The sequence below is a fragment of the Aethalodelphis obliquidens genome, unplaced genomic scaffold, assembly GCF_003676395.1.
Source record: "Aethalodelphis obliquidens isolate GAN/ISIS:26980383/991018 unplaced genomic scaffold, ASM367639v1 scaffold32, whole genome shotgun sequence".
NCBI classification, from domain to species: domain Eukaryota; kingdom Metazoa; phylum Chordata; class Mammalia; order Artiodactyla; family Delphinidae; genus Aethalodelphis; species Aethalodelphis obliquidens.
In genome coordinates, this window is record NW_020837976.1 from 3,398,087 (window position 1) to 3,421,966 (window position 23,880).

Sequence of the window (23,880 nt, forward strand, 5' to 3'; positions counted from 1 at the left end):
TTTTTGTGGTTTTTTTTAACTTTTCCACAGCTTAATGCCATTTTAATGTCACAGTTTTTCATTTGTTAACACTTATTGAGCATCCACTCTGTGCCAGGCTGCCAGGCATCATCTGGCACTAGTGGTTGACTACGCAATGATAAATACAAGCACAGAGTAAGGTGAAAAGTAAGCGTATATGCAGGAGCTCGCTGGGCAGAGGTGGGGAGGGAACAGGAAAGGCTTCCCTCCTCAGCCCGTGCTCTGGGACCCATTTCTCCCTTGGCCACTCAGAGCCGCAGACGACAGACGTGCTGTCTGCTCTTTATTTGCTGTACCGATGTCATCTATGAAATCAGGAAGTTTTAGTTTAGTCCATTGTGTTTAGCACTACCATAAAATGAGAATGAAAGAACCCGTTATTTCTCATAATCGATAACTAATGCTTTGCAAGATTAAGGAAGAAGCAGAATCAAACTTCCTGAATATTTATGTCACTTTAAATAAGGTAGTTTTTAAATATGTATCTTTTACATAGAGAGTTTAGATGTAGGTGAGACATCTAAAGGAAAAGTGTTTTAAACTGAGATCTTTTGCGTAGCATGGCTTGTTAGGCAGACTATGGGGCTGGTCACCCCAAATAAAGCCCTGTTATTAGGACAACCTGCTGAGTAGACTTGGCTAACCCACCTCAGCTTAGTTACCTTCTTGATAATTAGGGAATACATGGGTTTTCTGCTTCCTGTCCATTTTCCAAAATGTAGAATTCCAAATGACACCAATTACACATGCATACATATATATGAATATTTTATCATGTCTTAAAGTAGCAGTAGCTACCTTTTACTGAATGTCTGCTATGTGCAGGCATTGTACTAGATTCTTTACTATATTATCTTTTATATCCACCCACCAAAATAGGCATTGTTAGTACCATTTTTCATTCATTCATTCAGCATATACTTATATCTGACACCTAATATGGGTCCAGGCATTATCCCAGGTGCTAGGGATGTATCAGTGAGCAAAACGGCCCACCCAAAACAATTCACATCTTCGTGGAGCTTAACATTTTCATAAGAGGAATAGATGAAGAAATGGAAGCTTGAGGGATTAAGATAACAGCCCAAGATGACATGGACTGTGGTAGAGACGGAGGTCTAGCCAGATCTTCCTGATTCAAAACCCGTGTCCTGACTTCCCTGGTGGTCCAGTCAGTAAGACTCTGCGCTCCCAGTGCAGGGGGCCCAGGTTCGATCCCTGGTCGGGGAACTAGATCCCACATGCCAGCCACAACTAAGAAATCCGCCACCCTGCGTGCTGCAACTAAGACCCGGTGCAGGCAAAATAAATTAAAAAAAAAAAGATCTCCCATTCACTTTGTTATTACAGCAGAAACTAACAATTATACTCCAATAAAGATGTTAAAAAAAACCCATCAAAACAAAACAAAAAATCTGTGTCCTTTGCACTATATCACCAGTTTATCCATTGGTAAAGCATATTTAAATTGCCTCAAAGTTCTTTGATGAAAAGCTTAAATTTGAGAAAGTCAAATGCCATATTTCCTTGATTCTATCAATTCCATTGATGATAAAACACCACACACATCAATTTAATGACAATTTAGGGGGGATAGAGTGGGAGTGGAATTTTGCTAATGAACAGAAATATTTTAATTTACATCCCAGTTCCAGAAACATTAACATGTATTTGTGTTATTTTTTGAAGAAAACACACAATCAAGGAAATATGATCTTTTACCTTATAAATAAGGAACTGAGTTCTCATCACTAAATCATCTAGAATAGTAAAGGCTCAGGCTAAGGTGGCAGTTGTAACTGCTCAGTTGTTTAAGCCCCTTATGTACATCACTGCAGCAATTAGTGCAAATAAATGTGAATTATGCAGACTTGAAATAGTACAATAGGAAATATTAATAAAAGCCCCCTTTATGAAAATATTGAAATTATATGAATTTTACTTTAAGTTTTTTCTTCGAGGAAATTAGCCATAAATTAAGCAGTGTGTATTTGTGTGATATCTTCAGGAACACAACTCTTGCGTAAAATTCACCCACCCCTGATTTCGGTACTGGTCCAACCACTGGCTCCTGTATGCATTTTGTTCATCTGCCATTTGGCTGTCGGGATGATTGAGGACCTTGTCATCTGGGGTGTCAAGGAGCAAGGGAGCAATCTCTGCCTGCCTTCCCCTCCTCACCATTCTCATTCGAGTCATAAATGGCTCTGTACTGAGACACGTTCCCTCTTGCCAATCTATGTCAGCCCTTCCTCTCATAGGGTTACAAGATCCCAAACAGGGAGCTAGAAGTTGAGACATTGGGTGGAATAAATGATGAGCCCTTTGGGTGTCTCCCCTCTTTTTCTGTATTCTGTGTAGGTGTGCACCAGGATATTTTGGAAATCCCCAGAAATTCGGAGGCAGCTGCCAACCATGCAGCTGTAACGGCAACGGCCATTTGGGCAGTTGTGACCCCCTGACGGGAGGTAAGATCGACTCACACGTCTGTTACGACTCACACGTCTGTTAACCTACCTTTATCAAACTGGTATAAAATAGCTGGCAAAGAAGCCAAGCAAACATGTTCAGCAACCACATACACAATTCCAGCTAACAAGTTGTCCCCTTGTTTTGACAAAGCCGGGAATGCTTAGGTAGTATTCACAGGTTTGGTGAATAACTTACTTCAAGTAGGTTTCTTTTTTTAGGTAAATTGTTTTTAAAATATCACTAATTATAGCCAAAATAATTTCAGACCCTATTTTGGTGGTTTTTGCTGAGATCTCCCTTTGACATTATAAGGGAATCATCTCATCAGCTTCCTTCGTGTATGTATCTGAAGGAGTCAGAGTGCTGTTTCTATTAAAGTAGTAACTGTTCTAGGATGTGGGTGTATAATTGAGATGGATTTTACATACCAAGAAAAAAAACATTAACTGGGAGTTAGTATAGGTTCATTAGGGAAAAACGAAGTTGGAAAAACAGGAAGACTCTCTACGTCCTTCTTTGATGGAGAATATTAATGTGGTTTATCAGGAAAATGCCGTTGATGTGGTGCAATGCCAAATCCTTAGATAAAATCTCTCATCTTATAGACAAGATGAAGAACTAAACCCTGGATGTATGGATTAGATCCAGTCAAGTGACTGTTTCCAAAGGAACGCAGAGTAAATGGAGCCTTATCAGTCTAGAACGAGGTGTCTGTTGTTATGTTTGGGGCTTCATCTGGGCTCCATCTTGTTCAACATCATAGACTTGAATGGAAATATAGAAGACCTGCCCACCCAGTTATCAGGTGACACAAAGTTGGAGGAGCTAGCAAATGCCTCCTGTGACACATTTAGAATAAAATAGGGCCTCCACAGCCTGGAATGAGGAGCCAGTTCTAACCAGACAAAATTATGTTAGGGTAAGCGTGGAGTCGATCCTGTAGTTGAATGGAAAAAAACATAAGTTTGTGATAAATGAGACGTGGCTAAGGTTTCAGTCAGCGGTGAGTTCAATATGAATCAAGAGGGTAACGTGGCCCCTTAGACACCTTATACTATCTCCACTGAGTTCTAGTGTCCAAAACCAGGTGGCCTGCCGTTGTTCCCTGGTCCGCCGCCCACGCAAGTCCCCACAAAGGGCCCGTGTCTTTACAAGGCAATAGACAAGCTACAAGTTTGTTCAGAAAAAAGATGAGGCTGTGAAGGGACTTAGAGCCCTGTGACATGAGGAAGGACTGACAGACCAGGATGGTGGAAAGGAGACTTGGAAAGGACGGATCTGAAAGGCACATGTGTGGGAGAAGGGTGGGTCTTGTTCTGTGTGGCTTAAGGTATGGAGAACTCACATCCAGGAGTGGAAGCTAGAGGGAGATCTATTTTAGATCATTCTGAGGAAGAAGTGTCAAATGTTTAAAGACGAGAAGGACTGGTTTAAAAGGAAATGAGTTCTACTGTCACTGGAGGTGTTCAGGAGAAGTTTCGGCATCAGACACGTCGTTACTTGTGAGATGAATGCTTTTGCTAATAGCAAAAGTAACCAACCTAGAATGAGGATGGGAACTCTTTGTTCCAGAAATGGAACAAAATGCTCACCTGTGAGACACGTTTGTTCCTGTGAGCTTTTTTCCCTCTTTTTCATTCTTTCTTTCAATTAATAACGTCCAGATTCCTTGGTGGTCAAAACTCAAACTTGTTGAGAGAATTGCACTGATAAATCAGTCCTCTTCCTAAGTCAAGTCCCCCATATGCTGTGTTTGCAGGAGTTTGTGAAGGAAATAAAACCATGTTTCCTGCCTGTAAGGCATTTACGGTCTAATTGAGGAAATTAAAGTGACACAGCTATATGTCCATATAAGAGTGAGTAAAAGATTTTTTTAAAAAGGATGAGTAAGAGAAACCTATGATTACATATAATAAAATGTCTACAAAGATACTGTGAGGAGACACTTATCGTCTTTGAGTGGTAGGATCAAGGATAATGTTTTATCTCATTTTGCTGATTTTCCCAAATTTTCCATAGTGAACTTATATATATATATTTACAGTTAAAAATAAATGTGGTTCAAAACGTATGTGTATACACACAAGGTGTGGCTGCTGAGAAGACACCTGAAAGCCTCCCTGTAGCATGTCTAGGAAAGTTTCAAGCTTAGAGTTTTCCTTTAATAAAGTCAGATGATTTTTCACAGGAAAATGAGAGGGCATTTCAGCGTAAGAATGCATGGTATGGGGAAAGGAGTAGAAGTGGGAGGAGTAAAGAATGTCCAGGGGTGACCATTAGGCTTTCCCGTCTATAGCTGAGAACCTCAATATTCAGCATATGTGAGCAGTAGGTGGTGGAGTAGGTCCACTAACTTCGTGTGCATATCTCACAGCATCTGTCACACTGTTGTGAAATGTGCCTGTCTCCCCCATAGGACCATTAAACTACAGGACACCAGAGACTTGCTATCTTTGTATTCCTGCCCCTAGCACAGGGCCATGGCACACTGGGAATGCTCAAAGGTGCTCAGTGTTTATTGAATGTTCTTGAATGATATTAGAAGAGACATCAGCAGTTGTATAGGAGGCTACCAAATGAGGACAACACCGGCGATTAGGAGATTTCATTTCATAAGAATGGCGTAACCCTTTGTAGAGAAGAAACTGAATATATAATCAGAGAGGCCACACGAGAAGTTCCTGTAGCAAGATTGTTGGGAGATGAGACAGCTCCCCAAGCAGTGGCACCGAGGAGGGAGGGAAAAGGGAGGAGCCGGCAATGCTGTGTGGCTGGGTGACTGAACACAAAACTAGCTTTCCCCAAAGCCAAGTTAAAAAGCACGTGAAGGGGCTTCCCTGGTGGCGCAGTGGTTGAGAGTCCGCCTGCCGATGCAGGGGACACGGGTTCGTGCCCTGGTCCGGGAAGATCCCGCATGCCGCAGAGCGGCTGGGCCCGTGAGCCATGGCCGCTGAGCCTGCGCGTCCAGAGTCTGTGCTCCGCAACGGGAGAGGCCACAGGGGGGAGAGGCCAAAAAACCAAAAAAAAAAAAAAAAAAAAAAAAAAAAAGCACGTGAAGAGTAAGTTTAATAACGCTGTCTTCTCTGGTTACTCCTCATTTCAGACTGCATAAACCAAGAACCCAAAGATGGTGGCCCTGGAGAAGAATGTGACGGTGAGAAGAGAAATGGCCCCCTCCTTTCCAAGTTGTGGGGTTCAGCTTAAAATCCGTGAGCCCTACACTGGGACACGCAGTTTCGAGTCTGGGAAAGCAGTGGTGGGAGGTGGTGGAAGGAGGGCTACTTAGAGTCACATCCAGCCTCTGTCAACTAAAATCTGTATGATCTCGTGCAAATGACCTTACTTCTTCAAGCCTCGGTTTCATCATTCTTTTGTCAGATGGTGAAACTGAGGTTGGTAATAACTATGCCAACCTCATAGAGCTGTTGGAAAAATGCTTATAAATCCCTTATCATGATTCTTGGTAAATAGCAAGCACTCAATAAATAAAAACTATTTATTACCCTTTTCCCACATACAAAATAAGCAACAAGTTGAATAGATTCACCATTTCTTTTTTTGCCCAGTTTTATTGAGATATAATTGACATGCAACATTGTATTAAAGTATATAACATAATGATTTGATATATGTGTATGTTGTGAAATGATCACCACAATTAACTTAGTTACCATCCATCACCTCACACAGTTACAAATTTTCTGTCTTGCATTAGGAATTTTTAAGATCTACTCTTCTAGCAACTTTTAAATATATAATACAGTGTCGTTAACTATAGTCACTGTGCTGTACGTTACATCCCAAGAACTTACTTATCATATAACTGGAAGTTTGTACCTTTTGACCACCCTCACCCTTTTTCCCCATTCCACCATTTCTTTGTCAAATGCCCCCTGTCTAGAGATCTCCCTTCTTCAGAATCTGCATCTTTCCCGGAGAAGTCCAGGATTGTGATTTTTGCCTGTGATGGGCTATGTGTGTATTAACTGGGCGGCACAGCTCTGGGGCTCTTTGCATTCCTGTGGCTCCAGCCCACAGCACTTGTGCCTTTGATTGCGGCCCCCACAGATTGTGACAGCTGTGTGATGACGCTCTTGAACGACCTGGCCACCATGGAGGACGAGCTCCTCCTGGTCAAGTCTCAGCTGCAGGGCCTGAGTGCCAGCGTGGGGACCCTGGAGCAGATGAGGCACTTGGAGACCCAGACCAAGGACCTGAGGGTAAGTACTCTGTGGGTCCAGCATGATGCCTGACCCAGAGCAGATACTTGGTGAAGAGAGATGCTGTGTGAACGAATACTCCTCACGTGAGAAAGGGGGGAACTTGACTCCACTTAAGCCTCAGGGAGGCTGTCCTCCTTCCTCTGATCTAAATGAAGATTAGATTTTTACTGGTGAAAAGTACCGGTGAACACACAAAACTAACACTTCTAAGTGAACATTCCTTACATACTGAACGTTTCTGGGCTCCTTTTTCTCATAACTTTAGCTCACTGTTTTGCATTTGGAAGACTCGTACGAATTTGAGTACAGTTGTTATTAATTCTTCTTTAAATGTTTGATGGAATTTTCCAGTGAAGCCATGTGGGCCTGGGATTTTCTTTGTTGAAAGTTTTTTTTTTTTAATTAAACTGTAAGTTCAATTAAAAAATAGATATGGGACAATTAGGATTTATCTATTTCTTCTTGAGTGATATTTAGTAATTTGTGCCTTTCAAACAATTTTTCTATTTCGTCTAAATTACCAAATGCATTGCAATACAGTTGTTCATAATTTTTCCTTATCCTTTTAATATCTGCAAAATCTGTAGTGATGCTTTCTCATTCATTCTGGTTATTGGTCATTTGTGTCTTATCTCTTTCTTTGATTATTCTGTCTAGAGGTTTATCAATTTTATTGATCTTTTTATTTCATTGATTTCTCTCTGCTTTTCTTCAGTTTTCAATTTCATTGACTTCTGTTCTTATCCATATCTTTTCTTCCTTCTGCTTGCTTTGGGTTTAGTTTGCCATTCATTTTCTAGTTTCTTAAGATAAAAGCTTATTTACTGATCCAAAACCTTTCTTAATATAAGCATTTAGTGCTATAAGTTTTCCCCTAAACACTGCTTTAGCTGTATTCCACACATTTTAAAATGTTGTGTTTTCATTTTCATTCAATTCAAAAGATTTTCTAGGGAGCTCCCTAGTGGCCTAGCGGTTAGGATTCTGGGCTTTCACTGCTGTGGCCTGGGTTCAATCCCTGGTTGGAAACTGAGATCCCACAAGCCACGCAGCGTGGCCAAAGAAAAAAGAAAAATTTTCTAATTCCTCTTGTGACTAGAACTGTATTGTTTAATTTCTGAATTGGGGATTTTCCAGATAACTCTCTGTTATTGATTTCTAGTTTAACTCTTTTGGGGTCAGAGAACATACTTTATGATTCCAGTTCTCTTAAATGTGTTGATGTCTGTTTCATAGCTCAGAACATGTACTATGTACAGTTGGAAAGAAGGTGGTCAAGAGGGTATCCTAAGAAGTACTAGGGCCGAAAGTGCCCCACGGGCCAGAGTCAGGCTCCCTGGGGGGAAAACGGGGGCTCTTCTGCCTATAAATGGAGGCTGAAAAAGCAACCTCAAAACTTTCCAATTCCCATTGTTGGACAATGGCTGTATGAGAACCTAAGAAAGGACAACCATGCAGCCAGGATGTGGACAAGACTCACAAACCAGGATCTGTGCTGAAATGTGACATTCTCACTATCACCATAATGTACAAGTCCTAAGCTGTCACTATAACACCTGGTCCTGGACTGGGGCGTCTGGGGTGGGAGTAATGATGACCACAAGATCACTGGACAGGGCACAGAGAGTGCAGGGAGAAGAAGAAATCTCCCTCTTGGAAGGAGCCTGCAAACACTGTAACAGACAGATAATAAGAAAGACATGCAGCAGAAGCAACAGTCAAGTGATAAGTTCCCTTTAGAGAAAATGAAAATCATAGGACAATCTGAAAATTACTTTAAGGAATAACATCCGGGGCTTCCCTGGTGGCGCAGTAGTTGAGAGTCCGCCTGCCGATGCAGGGGACACGGGTTCGTGTCCCGGTCCGGGAAGATCCCACATGCCGCGGAGTGGCTGGGCCCGTGAGCCATGGCCACTGAGCCTGCGTGTCTGGAGCCTGTGCTCTGCAACGGGAGAGGCCACAACAGTGAGAGGCCCGCGTACCAGAAAAAAAAAAGAGAATAACATCCAGTAGAAGGAACAAGAAATTAGAAAAAAATTTTAAACACCAGAAACCAAACGAGAAGAGGTAAATATGAAAAGATCTAAGTAAAACTCGTGGAAATGAAAAAATATACTCAAAGTAAAATAAATCAGTAGATGAGATAAACCCTAAGCTAGACATAGTGAAAGAGGTTTTGGGGAAAGTTTAATAAGTGCTTTTGGAATGAGGGCTGATTGTAAACCATTAGTGGCTATGGTTGAGTACATACAGCAAAAACTAATGCTAGAAAACTGGTTCTTTTCCATCCCATTAGGGTAATTTTAGAGCATGGTTTGCAGGCTTAACATGGAGAGGAAGGGGGGAAGTCTTTATGTTTTCAGAGAAAAAGAAAAGCCACTTGGGTTACTTTGATGTCATCAGTACAACCCTGCATTTTTTCAATGAAGGGAAGGCAACCGACATTTTGGTATCCATCCTATGTGCCAGGTTCTGTGCTAAGTGCTTTCCTTACGTCTCACAACATCCTATGAGGAAAATAGTGTTATTTTTATTTAACAGGCCTGGAAAAGCTAAGTAACTTGCCCTCAGTCACACAGCTAGTATGTGGTGGGTCCAGAAGGATTCAAGCCAAGGTGAAATTCCTTTTTTTTTTTTTTTTGGTAGCTTTATTTGCAATAAGCAAAAATCAGAAACATCCCAAAAGTCTGTCAGCAGGTGAAGGCATAAATAAATGACTGTACATCTACAGAGTAGAATGCTAGTTTGCAATAAATTGTAATGAACTACTGATGCATGGGTGAATCTCAGAATAAGTACTCTGACTGAAAGAAGCCAGACCAGGGAAAGTTCATATCCTAATGAGTGTGTGCGTGTTTATGTGTGACAGTCATAAGTTGTGCACAGTTCTAGAAAACGAAAAGTAATCTATTAGTGTGTGTTCCTGGTGATGGGGAAGGAAGTGTCAGGGAGAATCGGGGGGAGGGGTTACAAGGGGCATGAGGAAATGTTTCTTATCTTAATTGTGGAGACAATTTCATGGGTCATGTGTCAAAGCATATCAAATTGTGTACTTTAAACACGTGCCTTTTGTTGTATGTCAGTTATACCTCAGTAAAGCTTTTAAAAAATCAAACGAACAAAAACAGAAAGAGCCTCATTGACCTGTGGGACAACATCAAGTCACCAAACCTATATGTAATTGTTGTCACTGAAGAAAAATGAAGTAAGGAGCAGAAAAATATTTGTGCATTTAACGGTAGAAAATGTTCCAATTTTGAGGCAAAACTATTAACTCACAGCTCTAAGAAGTCCTGTGAATTCCAAGCAGGATACAGAATAAAAGTCTTACTAAAGCCCACCATTAATTAATTGCTTTAAAAACAAAAATAAGTTGACATACTTAAAAGCAGGCTGAAAATAAAAAGATGCATTACAGAAAGGGGAGCAAAGGTAAGAATGACTTTTGTCTTCCTGTCTGCAAAAATTAAAAATAAAACATCTGAAACAATCAGGGCATTGTTGCACAAATTCCAGTTTGTCCCCTAGTGCAGATTATAATAAAACAGAATTAGTAAAATCTACATGTGTTAACCTGCTCTGTGAATGTAGAAAGTCACAGGAAGTTGTAACCTTTTTTTGACAAAATAAAAGAATATCTACTCAGGAAAATGTCAGTCTGTTTTTATAGATTTGTATGAACTTGAGAAAAGTGTAAAAAAGATCCAACAGATAATTTTGTTCTCTGTAACCTCTGATGTCTGGGATTGGTGAGGGTTTTGAAAGTAGGGTGATTGATTGTCAACCATTATTCATACACAAGATGAAATTCTAAAGACCATGCTTCACCCACTATACTTCTTACTTCTTATACTTCTACTAACACTCTTTAGAATGATGTGCCTTATTTGCCTACAACAAAAATAAAATAGAACTATCTTCTTGCAATATCACACAAACACTATGAAAATTCAGTAGGAATATGTATGAGAGAGCAACTAATTTTTTGGACGGTCGTATGTATGTGGCATTTTATAATGCATTAGCCCACTTACCACTGAAAACAACCAGCAGCTTAATATTATAATCACCAATATACAGATGAAGGAGATAAAGTCCAGTGAGCTTATCTATTAAGTGGTGAACCTAGGGTGTGGACCTGAGCTGGAAAGCCTGTGTTCTTTTACCCAACGCTGTTCTCGTGTGCAAATAGAGATAATAATTTTGCTTTTTCTTGTAAAAATTCTCAAGGTATTAACATATTTTTTCCCCAAAATTGAAAATATTTACTCTTCTAGATATTATATGAGGCAATGTCACCCTCTAAAAGTAATGAGGCTGTTGAGTTCCTCAAAAAGGACAGGGGACCAGGATTTGAGTCCTGAAGCAATCAGTAATCACCTGTACTGCTGTGGCATGGATGGGTCACCCAACTTCTTTGGGCTTCTGTTTTCTCATTTTTTTCCTATTGAATAAGGGTATTCAATTAAATGAGCTACAAATTTCCCTCCTGCTCTATAATTCTTTGAATCTAGTGAGTCCCTGAATAGAGTAGCCATAGGCACTTCTTTTTAGTATTATCAGGTAACATATAGGTTAAAAATAACTGAACAATTCTTTATAATAGAATCTAAACCTTAATACGTCAAGTAAGTGACATCACCCTCATTTCTATAAGGTTAGATCGTTAATTCAAGTAAAGTATCTCTTGTCTCTTCATGTTTTTAAATTTTACTACTTTATTTTAGAGCCATATCGCAACTTACATCAGAAATTTATTCTTCATGTGGCCTATTTCAAAGAACCGTATTTTTTTTCTAAGGATCAGCATTGGTCTTGCTAAATGAAGCTTTTCACATCATCACCAGGTTTACCAACTTGGTAAGACTTCCCTCCAAATTTCTACTCTAAAGTGAGATTAACTTTGTATGTTACTTTCAGAGCCAGTTGCTCAGCTACAGTTCCACCGTTTCAAATCATAAATCAAAACTGGATGGCCTGGAAAAAGAACTGAGTAACTTGAATCGTGAATTTGAAACTTTGCAAGAAAAGGTAATGTGTTAGGTCAATAACATTAACTTTTTTTTTTTTTGCTTTCAGAATACTGTTAGTTTTTTCCTCCCATCAACTCTTACTTTTTGCTCATCAATTTGTTTTTCATATAGGTTCAAATAAATTCCAGAAAAGCTCAAACATTATATAGCAATGTTGATCGGACAACCCAAGGCGCCAAAGAGCTGGACACAAAGATTAAAAATGTCATCCGGAATGTGCACGGTAAGAAGAGTTACTCAGCCCAATTAAACATCTTTTATATTACTTTGTAGCCTTTGTTGTACAAAGAAAAAGTTCAACATTGTGAAAAAGAACCTGTAGTGATACTAAAAAACCAATATGAACCCTCCATAAATATCTCGGCCTTTTTTTTTTTTTAGTAGTCTGCTGGAGTCCAGAATTCCCAGTTCAATAAACTGCTTGATGTTTTCCAGTTCTTGTGAAGCAGATCTCTGGGACAGAAGGGGAAGGAAACAACTTGCCTTTGGACGATTTTTCCAGAAAGCTGGCTGAAGCGGAGCGCATGTTGAGGGAACTGAGGAACCGCAACTTTGGGAAGAACCTGAGGGAAGCAGAAGCGGAAAAAAGAGAGGCTCAGCTTCGTAAGGACCCTCCCAAATTCTTGCATACAATCCGTTCTAATTGGTTTGAAATACGGTGTGCAGAGTGCAATATCTAGTCACCGGTGCCAGGTGGAGGGGCTCATCCTTTCAGCGTATATTACTGGTAGAGGATCACGTGGTGAAAGTAGGTAGCCCCTTCAGATTACTGAGAAGCCGTGGGACAGAACAACACTTTTTTAATTTATTGAAGTATAGTTGATTTACAATGTTGTGTTAATTTCTGCTGTACAGCAAAGTGATTTCAGTTATACATATATATATACTTTCTTTTTCACGTTACTTTCCATTATGGTTTATCACAGGATATTGAATATAGTTACCTGTACTTTGCAGTAGAAGCTTGTTGTTTATCCATCCTATGTATAATAGTTTACATCTACCAATCCCAGACTCTCAATCCTTCCCTCCCTCCCCACTCCTTGGCAATCACAAGTCTCGTCTATGTCTGTGAGTCTGTTTCTTTTTCATAGATATGTTCATTTGTGTCATATTTTAGATTCCACATATAAGTGATATCGTATGGTTTTTGTCTTTGTTTGGCTTACTTCGCTTAGTATGATAATTTCTAGGTCCATCCGTATTGCTGCAAATGGCATTATTTCATTCTTTTTAAAGGCTGAGTAATATTCCATTGTACATATATACCACATCTTCTTTATCCATAGAATAGAATATCTTACCATCATGCAAAAAAAAAAGTTTCCTCTTAGATATTAGACACTGATACCTCTTGTTCCTTTTTAACTGCATTTTCATTCTTCTTTCATTCATCTCCACTCAGCTCTCTCATATCATTTTTAATGCTCACCTTATCACCATTAATCTTTTGAATCATACATTGATATTAGCACTACTGTTACCTCCAAAAATGAATATACTAGAAATTAACTGAATATATCTAAAGGTTTGGGTTAGGGAAAAAGCCTCATTAGCTCAAAACTGTAAGAAATAATAATTTGGTGTATATTTTTCCCAGTACTGACCTTTATTCTCTAGTAAAATGATGTATCAGTGGTTACAGATAGTAGCAGTTCTCTTTTAGCATTTGTATTGTTTAAATTTAATATTAGCCTTGGCTTTTAGCTGCAAGGAGACAGTGTTAGTAGTAGAAGGAGCATGTACTTTGTGCTCTGCAGGTCAAGTTCAAGTCCCAAGGCTAAAACCTTGTCACCCAATTTCTCAGGCCATCCATTTTCCTATCTGAAACATGAGGATGATAATTACTGTTTTCATGTGGTTGTCACGAAAGTTAAATGAGACAGTGTGTGTATAACATAACATAAATGCTAGTTTCCTTTCCTGCTCCCTTGCAAGTTCGAGGAAGACCATGAAGTGAGTAGAAACTCAATTCTCCTTCTGTAGTCTTTATACGTTAGCTTCCAATGTACTCATCTCTCAAGTGGAAAACAAAAAGGTGATGTATTACAGTGCTGACTCGGATAAGAAGCTGGCTGGAAAACCACCAGGTGGAGAACAATGGGCTTGTTAAGAATATACGAGATTCTTTAAATGAATACGAAGCCAAACTCAGTGACCTCCGTGCCGCTCTACAGGAGGCCAGTGCCCAAGCAAAGCAGGCCACCGGCCTCAACCGAGAAAACGAGAGGGCTTTGGAATCCATCAAGGTGAGGTCACGGTCAGAATCTGCATGGTTTGGTTAATGACAAGGATGAGGGAACAGGAATCTTCATCGTTAATAAAGTGGCAGAGCCAGGCAGCTGTCTGTACAGGAAACCCTAATCAAATAGGAGCGAGGCATTAAAGGCAAAATCAAAGTAGTTGCTACTCCTCAGCGGCCAGAAAAGTTTCTGAACTTAAACCACAGAGAAAGCAGAGCAAATCGCTTCACCCCCACCCCTGGCTGATAGAGTGCTGGGCCAATAATGTTGCCAAATAGGTGAGAAATTAATATTGTTATAATTAATTCAAAGTGTACAATGTATGCTCTAAATAACTGACTTGGTGTGTCATATATGTAAACATCATTATCAGAATCACCAGCAAAGGCATTTTAAGCCATTACTTGCTTCATAGGAAATAAGTCAAAATACAGGCCACATGCAGGAGTTGCAATGAGGAGTTAAAGCTCGAATTCTATAGTGTGTATTTCAGTGGTGAACACTGTAGGCTAAAACAACAACAAAAGTGTGAGGGCCTATGAAATGACAGTAAGATCAAAGTGGAATAACATAGGACTGAACACCCCCCCCCAAAAAAAAAAAAACGCAGAATTTCGTAAAAGACAATGACTATCTTCACTGATGGTGATAGGGTTAGCTCCCAAAGCCTCTTCAGGTAGTAACACCTCTGTTGGAAGTCACTGATTTTGCCAAGGGGAAGGGAGCAGGGTCCAATTTTACGGGTCCCTGAGCTCGGGCAGCCTCCACCCTGGCATCCTAAAGTCCTGTGTGTTTCCTTATTGAAGTGTCCCAACATCTTCGCTGGGACCGGCATGTAGAGTGTGCTGATGGTTGGTGCTGATTCCCTTAGTTAAAATCCCTCATTCTGATCCACTAGCCAGAGCTTAATTATATATCCACCTCATGGGCCTGGTTGAGCCCAGTGTAGAAACCTTCTCCAATGTGACAGCAATTGTTTCATTGGCATGTTGTCTGTGGAAACTATGACAACACACCTACACAACAAATTGAGCTGATGTCTCATGGCTTTGGAGTTTCCTAGATGACCTTTAAGTGCAAGAAGGCATTCTGACTCTGAAACTACTTCTATGCTGTTGTCCAATAAATATGCCTGTGCCTTCTGACGATACATCATGAAGCTCACAGACATTCTTTTTATTCTCTCCAGAGACAAGTTAAAGAAATGAATTCCCTCCAGAGTGACTTCACCAAGCATCTAGCCACTGCAGACTCTTCCTTACTGCAAACTAATGTTGCCTTGGAGCTGATGAGTAAAAGCCATGAGGTAGAGGCAAAACTGGTTCTCTGGAAAATCAAAAAGCATTTAAATTATGTTTCGAGGAAACTATGAGATCGGCGAACCAATTTTTTCTCCAATATATGTCTTTTAGGTGGAAGAAAATATACCAGATGGTTAAGAGTGGTTGTCCCTTGCGGGGGGGGTGAATGATGTATCTTCTCTAGATCTATCTCTATTATCTAATTTGCCTGCAGTGAGTGAATGTTACTTTTGTGATAACGAAAAAAAATGTGGTGCTATTTTTAAAATATCATTTTCATCTCTAAGATGAATAAGGTCTGAGGATCTAATGTAAAGCAATATGACTCTAGTCATATACATATACGTACATATACATATGTACATATACATATACATATGACTCTAGTCATATACATATTCATATACAGCACTATATTGTATAATTGAAATTCGCTAAAAGAGAATTTAAATGTTCTCACCCCCACTCCCCAAAAAGTTAAGAGGATAAAATATGAGCTGATTGATGTGTTAACTCACTGGGGGAATCCTTTCACAATGTATGCATATATCAAATCATCACTTCGTGCACTTTAAATACCTTACAATCGTATGTCAGTTATACCTCAGTAAAGCTAAAAAACAATTACAAAATAAAATAAAATATCAGGCATACATTATTAACAGAAGACATTTAGGACTGGCAAAAGATGGACAACATTTCTTAGCAGCCCATTGGTCATTTTGAAAATATCTTTTATTATCGCTATTTCTAAGTCAGAAAAAAGGTATTTTGGTTTAGTGCAGCTATACACAAATGATAATAATGAGCTTTTATAAAATCTATCAAAGTGGGTACCCACCATATGGAAAATGTTCAAAATGGTGGTATAACTTGGGAGAATATTATCAGTGTCAATATCTCAAGTAACCAAGGAATAATTGGTGTGCTGAGCGGGCTCAGAAAACAGTTTCTCATTGTTGCTTCCTGGAAACATCATTTACAACAGAGGTCAAGAAAATAGCATATACGTGCTTTGCTTAAGTTGACACTACCTCTTGTTTACTTGGAAAATACAGGAATATGAAAAACTAGCTGTCACCTTAAATGAAGCAAGACACGAACTAAGTGACAAAGTGAGAGAACTTTCCAAATCGTCCAGTAAAGCATCCCTGGTGGGGGAGGCAGAGAAGCATGCGCAGTCTTTACAGGAGCTGGCGAGGCAGCTGGAGGAGTGAGTGGCTGGCCTGATGGGTCTAACTGCAGGGGCCGCTGGAGCCTGGTGGGAAGGCCTCTCAGGGGGAGTGGGGTCTCCAGACCAGGGTGGAGGGCGGCACCCAGGGCCCAGTTCCGAACCCGACCAGCCGCAGGGGCCTGATTCCCAGCTGCATCTTTGGGGCAGAGCTGCAGAGCTTGCAGCCCCAAGTCTCCATCTGTCAAATGAATCGGGAGGTTAGGGGGCTCAGCTGCAGGCAGGGGAGCCGCTGGAGCCCTCTCCTGTACCATTTTCTAGGATCAAGAGGAACACCAGTGGGGATGAGCTGGTACGCTGTGCCGTGGACGCTGCCACCGCCTATGAGAACATCCTCAATGCCATCAAAGCAGCCGAGGACGCAGCGGACAAGGCCACCAGCGCGTCTGAGGCTGCCCTCCAGGTGAGCCCCTGCACTGGTACCTTCTCTCCAGGCACTCTGGAGACGACTCGTTTTCCTATCTTCTTTCTGCATGCACCAAGGAATAGAAAAAAGCATTATTTTAGACCAGAATTTGTTATATAGAATAGACTCGAACTTGCTCTAGATATAAGTCATTTCTGTATATACTTGGCTGTTTGATAAATGTTGCCCACTTTTAAAAATCATTTGTAAAACCAGATAGAAATCACACTGATTATTGATTTTGAACCATGAAAGTGTCCTACCCTGCTTCTTACCAGATATGTTTTTATGCTGTGACTGAGTATTAACATTTACCAAAGAAGAGAAATTTTTGTACACAATTTTATAACCATTTATTTCCTGTCATTTGTCTTACACCTGGGCATGTCTGCGGAGTCCTATGGTATCTTAAATGCATCATATAATATTCCTATGTCTAAAAATAAAGAACAAATTATTAACTATGAGAGAATTAGGGGACAGACCTCAGAAGGTTGAAGATTTTTATCTCCCGAAGATTAAAAGCCTAAAAACATTTTAGCTCTGTCCTCCATTATTTCAGAGGGTATTGTACAAGTGACAGTGAGAAAATGAGAAGGTGTCACACAATTTGTCATTATATCAGCAGAGATGGGTCTGCCTCCCTAAGCCACAGACGTCTTCTTAGAGCCCTGACTGTATCTTTCAAGGAACAGTCTTTTTAAACCTCCTCTTTACCTTCTAACCTCATTCTTTAAAGATTAAAGATAAGGGCTTTGGGGTAGGATGAAAACTCTTGCACTATATTTCCTAAGGTGTATCACATTTAAAGCGGATAAACACTTTGCTTTCAGACAGTGATAAAGGAAGATGTTCCAAGAAAAGCTAAAACCCTGAGTTCCAACAGCGATAAACTATTAAATGAAGCCAAGATAACCCAGAAGAAGCTACAGCAAGGTACTGAGGGTTAGGGTGGAGGCTGGGATAGTCAAAGACTTGGAAACAACCTATGAGACCAGGAGAGGCAGCCCTAGAAGCAAACGCACTTCTTGAATCTCAGTGTCCATGCAAATGATGCTTTGCAAACTCATAGCTGGGATGTGTCTACCCAATATTCTAACATATACCAAATTAACTAGAACCTCATAAATCTAAGTAAATCTTGAGGCTGATAGGCCTGTTTCGGCCTGGCCTTGGGTTTGGGGGAGGGGATTCTTAGTTTAATCCCGTGTGGACCCACATAGCATTGAGGTATGTACAGTGCTGCTTTCTTACTTAAGGCCCAGGTAATTAGTTTCAGGTCATTAGAGCAACTGCTTCAAAATTTCTTAAGCCCTAAAATCTTAGCAACTGAAAGTACCAAAAATCACTACCACTATGGAGCATGAAGATTTTTAAATTTTTGTCTTTGAACTTTTTCTACTTATTTAATTTGATTTTTTTAAAAAAATAATTAAACCGTCTCGATCTCACCAAATTCCTGTGTTCAGAAAATGCTGTGTCTTGATTTTCTCTGGTCTCCTGTGGTCATTCATAGCTGAGCAGCCATCCGAGCTCAGAGCCCTCACTTACCTTCTTAATCCTTTCAAAGCAGTTAGATGCCTTCTACCAGTAAATAAATATATTTATTTATTTATCTTTTTTCATTTTTAAAAATTAAAATGAGTTATTACACCTCTCCCTTTCCTCATGTGCATTTCCAAGGAGCCTGGTAACACAGGCTCTATATGCTCCTGGCCTCTGTAACTGGAGGACCTGTGGGTCTAGGTGCATGCAGTGGGCATCTCGGGGATGACTGCTAAGATGCAGGTCTGCTCAATGCTGTGCAGACCTTGGCTACTTCAGGGGTCACCAATACCCACAGATGATCAAGATCTTTAGGGTAATTGCCTCTTGCTGCTTTATTTCATTTTAGAAATCAGTCCGGCTCTCAACAACCTGCAGCAAACTCTGAAAATTATGACCATTCAGAAAGGGCTGGTAGACACCAATCTCACGACCATCCGCGATGATCTTCGTGGGATACAGAGAGGTCAGCAGCTCCCTAACCCACGGGACTTGGCTTCTTTTGTCAAACATTTTAGATACTTACCCCTCCCTGTTTGTGTGTGCATTAGATGACATTGATGGTATAATCAATAGTGCAAAGAGCATGGTCAGAAATGCCAACGACATCACAAATGATGTTCTAGATGGGCTCAACCCCATTCAGACAGACGTGGAAAGAATTAAGGATACCTATGGGAGCACCAGGAGTGAAGACTTCAACAAGGCTCTCACCGATGCAGATAATTCAGGTAGCAGGCATTCTCTGCCCAGGACATATTATCCACTTTCTCCATCAGTATGTGCTTTGGCCAGTTTTAATTTTTCCCTGGTAAAGTCTGATCTTAGAAATTAAAATATTAAAAACAACTTCACATAATCCATTCAAAGAGTGTGGCTATTCTGTTAGTTAAAAGGACCAAGTAGGATTTTTGAAAAAAATCCATGAACATTGCTCTTGATTTTCCCTTTTATAGAGTGGAGATATAGGTCCCTGAATTATGAGGAATTGAATTATTATTAATATTAAAGATCAAAAAGCAAAGATTTATTTTTTATAGTGGTCAAGAAAGATGATTTGATATCTAGATTGCAGAATAAGATCCATGATGTATTTATATAGAACTATGTATAATATATATTTCTATAATATAGAAACTGTATTACCTGATTCTGAGTCATCCTGTCCAACGTTTGGGACCCAGACATACCACTTGACAAGTACTATCAATGAGAACATCTGTATTTAACCTTTTCTCAACTCACAATGATAAATTTCTGTTTTGTAATCTCACCAACAGTAAAGAAATTAACCAGCAAACTACCTGATCTTTTGAGCAAGATTGAAAGTATCAACCAACAGCTGTTGCCACTGGGCAACATCTCTGACAACATGGACCGCATACGGGAGCTAATTCAGCAGGCCAGAGATGCTGCAAATAAGGTGGGTGTGTCCCCACATTGCCAGGCACCAAGGCTCATTCTTTGATGAGTTACTCCATTCATTAGGAAAGGAAAGGTATCTATGTGCTCAAGAACTGGTTGTCTTTCTTTTTATTTATTTTTTGGCTGCGTTGCATCTTTGTTGCTGTGCGCAAGCTTTCTCTAGTTGAGGCGAGCGGGGGCCACTCTTTGTTGCGGTGCGTGAGCTTCTTATTGCGGTGGCTTCTCTCGTTGCAGAGCATGGGCTCTAGGCGCGCGGGCTTCAGTAGCTGTGGTGCGTGGGCTCGGTAGTTGCGGCTCACCGGCTCTAGAGCACATGCTCAGTAGTTGTGGTGTACGGGCTTAGTTGCTCCGCAGCATGTGAGATCTTCCTGGACCCGGAATCAAACCTGTGTCCCCTCCATTGGCAGGCAGGTTCTCAACCACTGCGCCCAAGTCCCCTGGTTGTCTTTCTTGCCATAATTCTTTGGTTGCTCCCAATGTGCAAGTTCATTTCCTCCTGTCATCCTTCAAAAGTACACGTCATCTTCATCCCTTAGATGATCTGGTACATCAAGGACCTGGAGCAGTTTCCTTCTCACTGACTCCTGCAGACAGGAAGCAGGATTCTCCTCCAGGCTCCAGCTGGTAAAGTGTTATTGCAAGTTCGAGTAAGGGTTCTGTGATTGGAACGTGCAGATGTGATACTGAACAAGACCTACCTTCTCATTTTAACTTGGAAGTTGTAGAATCCACTTTTATTGAGGATGGAGGAACGGTTCCTACCAACACGAGCAGTGTTCTGAATAGGAGATTACAGCAATTTTCCTTCATTGGAAAATTCCATCAGCCTTTCTAATTTTAATCTAACATTATTTACTTGAATTCCTTACGCTTCTCCCTCACAATTTGTTTTATCCTAAAATAATGTAAATGAAATAGCTTGTATTTTTCAGCCACCTCCCTATGAGATATTTGGAGATAGAGAGTTGGAAAGCCAAGTCAGAATATCACTGCCCTGGAGGCACCATGGTTGATTGCCAGGCTCAGTATTACGTCTTTTGAGCCTCAAAAGCCGCCTTTTCTTTTAGGAAAGAGAATGACTCCCAACACAAAATTTTTAGCAGAAAAACAAAGAGCCTAAGGCACAGTGTGGCAGAAACTACCCTCTTCATACCCATACGCATCTTATAAAAAGCAAATGAAAAAGCATGTTTCTAGCTTTTGCCCTTCTGTGTTCATTCACTGATTTACTGAACATAATCTGAAGTGTATAAATAGCACAGTGGCTTAGAACTGGTTAACCGAGGCAGACGGCCTTGTTCTGATCTCTGCTCTGTCACTTACGAAAATAAGACTAGTTACAGTTTATAGATAAACAATATTTAGTAAAAATATTAAAACACACATGAGAAGCAGGGCATGGGAGTCCAAATCCAGCATAGTGGTGACCTCTGAGAAGGGAGAGCAGACTGGGAACAGGGTGGGATACATGATGGGATTCAGTCATAGCAGTAATGCTTAATTTCTTAAGAAGGTCGTGCATATGCAGGTATAGTCTCTTTTTTTGTGTTCATAAAATGTTTTTTTTTTGAAATTTATTTATTTTTTTATACAGCAGGTTCTTATTAGTTATCAATTTAATATATATTAGTGTATATATGTCAATCCTAATCTCCCAATTCATCACACCCCACCACCGCTTTCTCCCCTTGGTGTCCATACGTTTGTTCTCTATATCTGTGTTTCGATTTCTGCCCTGCAAACTGGTTCATCTGTACCATTTTTCTAGGTTCCACATCTATGCATTAATATACGATATTTGTTTTTCTCTTTCTGACTTACTTCACTCTGTATGACAGTTTCTAGATCCAGCCACATCTCTACAAATAACCCAATTTCGTTCCTTTTTATGGCTGAGTAATATTCCATTGTATATATGTACCACAACTTCTTTATCCATTCGTCTGTCGATGGGCATTTAGGTTGCTTCCATGACCTGGCTATTGTAAATAGTGCTGCAGTGAACATTGGGGTGCATGTGTCTTTTTGAATTATGGTTTTCTCTGGGTATATGCCCAGTAGTGGGATTGCTGGGTCATACGGTAATTCTATTTTTAGTTTTTTAAGGAACCTCCATACTGTTCTCCATAGTGGCTGTATCAATTTACATTCCCACCAACAGCACAAGAGTGTTCCCATTTCTCCACACCCTCTCCAGCATTTGTTGTTTGCAGATTTTCTGATGATGCCCATTCTAACTGGTGTGAGGTGATACCTCATTGTAGTTTTGATTTGCATTTCTCTAATAATTAGTGATGTTGAGCAACTTTTCAAGTGCTTCTTGGCCATCTGTATGGCTTCTTTGGAGAAATGTCTATTTAGGTCTTCTGCCCATTTTTTGATTGGGTTGTTTGATTTTGTAATATTGAGCTGCATGGGCTGTTTATATATTTTAGAGATTAATCATTTGTCCATTGATTCATTTACAAATATTTTCTCCCATTCTGAGGGTTGTCTTTATGTCTTGTTTATGGTTTCCTTTGCTGTGCAAAAGCTTTTACGTTTCATTAGGTCCCATTTGTTTATTTTTGTTTTTATTTCCATTACTCTAGGAAGTAGATCAAAAAAGATCTTGCTGTGATTTATGTCAAAGGGTGTCCTTCCTGTGTTTTCCTCCAAGAGTTTTATAGTGTCCGGTCTTATATTTAGGTCTCTAATCCATTTTGAGTTTATTTTTGTGTATGGTGTTAGGGAGTGTTCTAATTCTTTTACATGTAGCTGTCCAATTTTCCCAGCACCACTTATTTAAGAGATTGTCTTTTCTCCATTGTATATCCTTGCCTCCTTTGTCATAGATTAGTTGACCATAGGTGCGTGGGTTTATCTCTGGGATTTCTATCCTGTTCCATTGATCTACATTTCTGTTTTTGTGCCAGTACCGTACTGTCTTGATTACAGTAGGTTTGTAGTATAGTCTGAAGTCAGGGAGTCTGAGTCCTCCAGCTCCATTTTTTTCCCTCAAGACTGCTTTGGTTATTTGGGGTCTTTTGTGTCTGCATACAAATTTTAAGATTTTTTTGTTCTAGTTCTGTAAAAAATGCCATTGGTAATTTGATAGGGATTGCATTGAATCTGTAGATTGCTTTGGGTAGTATAGTCATTTTCACAATATTTATTCTTCCAATCCAAGAATATGGTATATCTCTCCATCTGTTGGTATCATCTTTAATTTCTTTCATCAGTGTCTTATAGTTTTCTGCATACAGGTCTTTTGTCTCCTTAGGTAGGTTTATTCCTAGGTATTTTATTCTTTTTGTTGCAATGGTAAATGGGAGTGTTTCCTTAATTTCTCTTTCAGATTTTTCATCATTAGTGTATAGGAATGCAAGAGATTTCTGTGCATTAATTTTGTATCCTGCAACTTTACCAGATTCATTGATTAGCTCTAGTAGTTTTCTGGTGGTATCTTTATGATTCTCTATGTATAGTATCATGTCACCTGCAAACAGTGACAGTTTTACTTCTTCTTTTCCAATTTGTATTCCTTTTATTTCTTTTTCTTCTCTGATTGCCGTGGCTAGGACTTCCAAAACTATGTTGAATAATAGTGGTCAGAGTGGACATCCTTATCTTGCTCCTGATCTTAGAGGAAATGCTTTCAGTTTTTCACCATTGAGAATGATGTTTGCTGTGGGTTTGTCATATATGGCCTTTATTATGTTGAGGTAGGTTCCCTTTGTGCCCGCCCACTTCCTGGAGAGTTTTTATCATAAATGGGTGTTGAATTTTGTCAAAAGCTTTTCTGCATCTATTGAGATGATCATATGGTTTTTATTTGTTAATATGGTGTATCACATTGATTGATTTGCATATACTGAAGAATCCTTGCATCCCTGGGATAAATCCCACTTGATCATGGTGTATGATCCTTTTAATGTGTTGCTGGATTCTGTTTGCTGGTATTTTGTTGAGGATTTTTGCATCTATGTTCATGAGTGCTA

The 23,880-nt window shown here is 39.9% G+C and overlaps 1 protein-coding gene across 1 annotated transcript in view; it reads left to right on the top strand.

Moving 5' to 3' along the window:
• LAMA3 (laminin subunit alpha 3) overlaps positions 1-23,880 on the top strand; it is a 225,570-nt gene that overhangs the window by 161,821 nt on the left and 39,869 nt on the right. The window contains exons 42-55 of the mRNA XM_027127533.1: positions 2,383-2,489; positions 5,597-5,647; positions 6,562-6,713; positions 11,637-11,747; positions 11,861-11,972; positions 12,185-12,352; positions 13,802-13,998; positions 15,182-15,298; positions 16,352-16,506; positions 16,786-16,927; positions 17,764-17,866; positions 18,825-18,941; positions 19,027-19,206; positions 19,756-19,898. Of these exons, the coding sequence (XP_026983334.1) occupies positions 2,383-2,489; positions 5,597-5,647; positions 6,562-6,713; positions 11,637-11,747; positions 11,861-11,972; positions 12,185-12,352; positions 13,802-13,998; positions 15,182-15,298; positions 16,352-16,506; positions 16,786-16,927; positions 17,764-17,866; positions 18,825-18,941; positions 19,027-19,206; positions 19,756-19,898 (1,855 nt within the window). The remainder of the gene's footprint in view (positions 1-2,382; positions 2,490-5,596; positions 5,648-6,561; positions 6,714-11,636; positions 11,748-11,860; positions 11,973-12,184; positions 12,353-13,801; positions 13,999-15,181; positions 15,299-16,351; positions 16,507-16,785; positions 16,928-17,763; positions 17,867-18,824; positions 18,942-19,026; positions 19,207-19,755; positions 19,899-23,880) is intronic.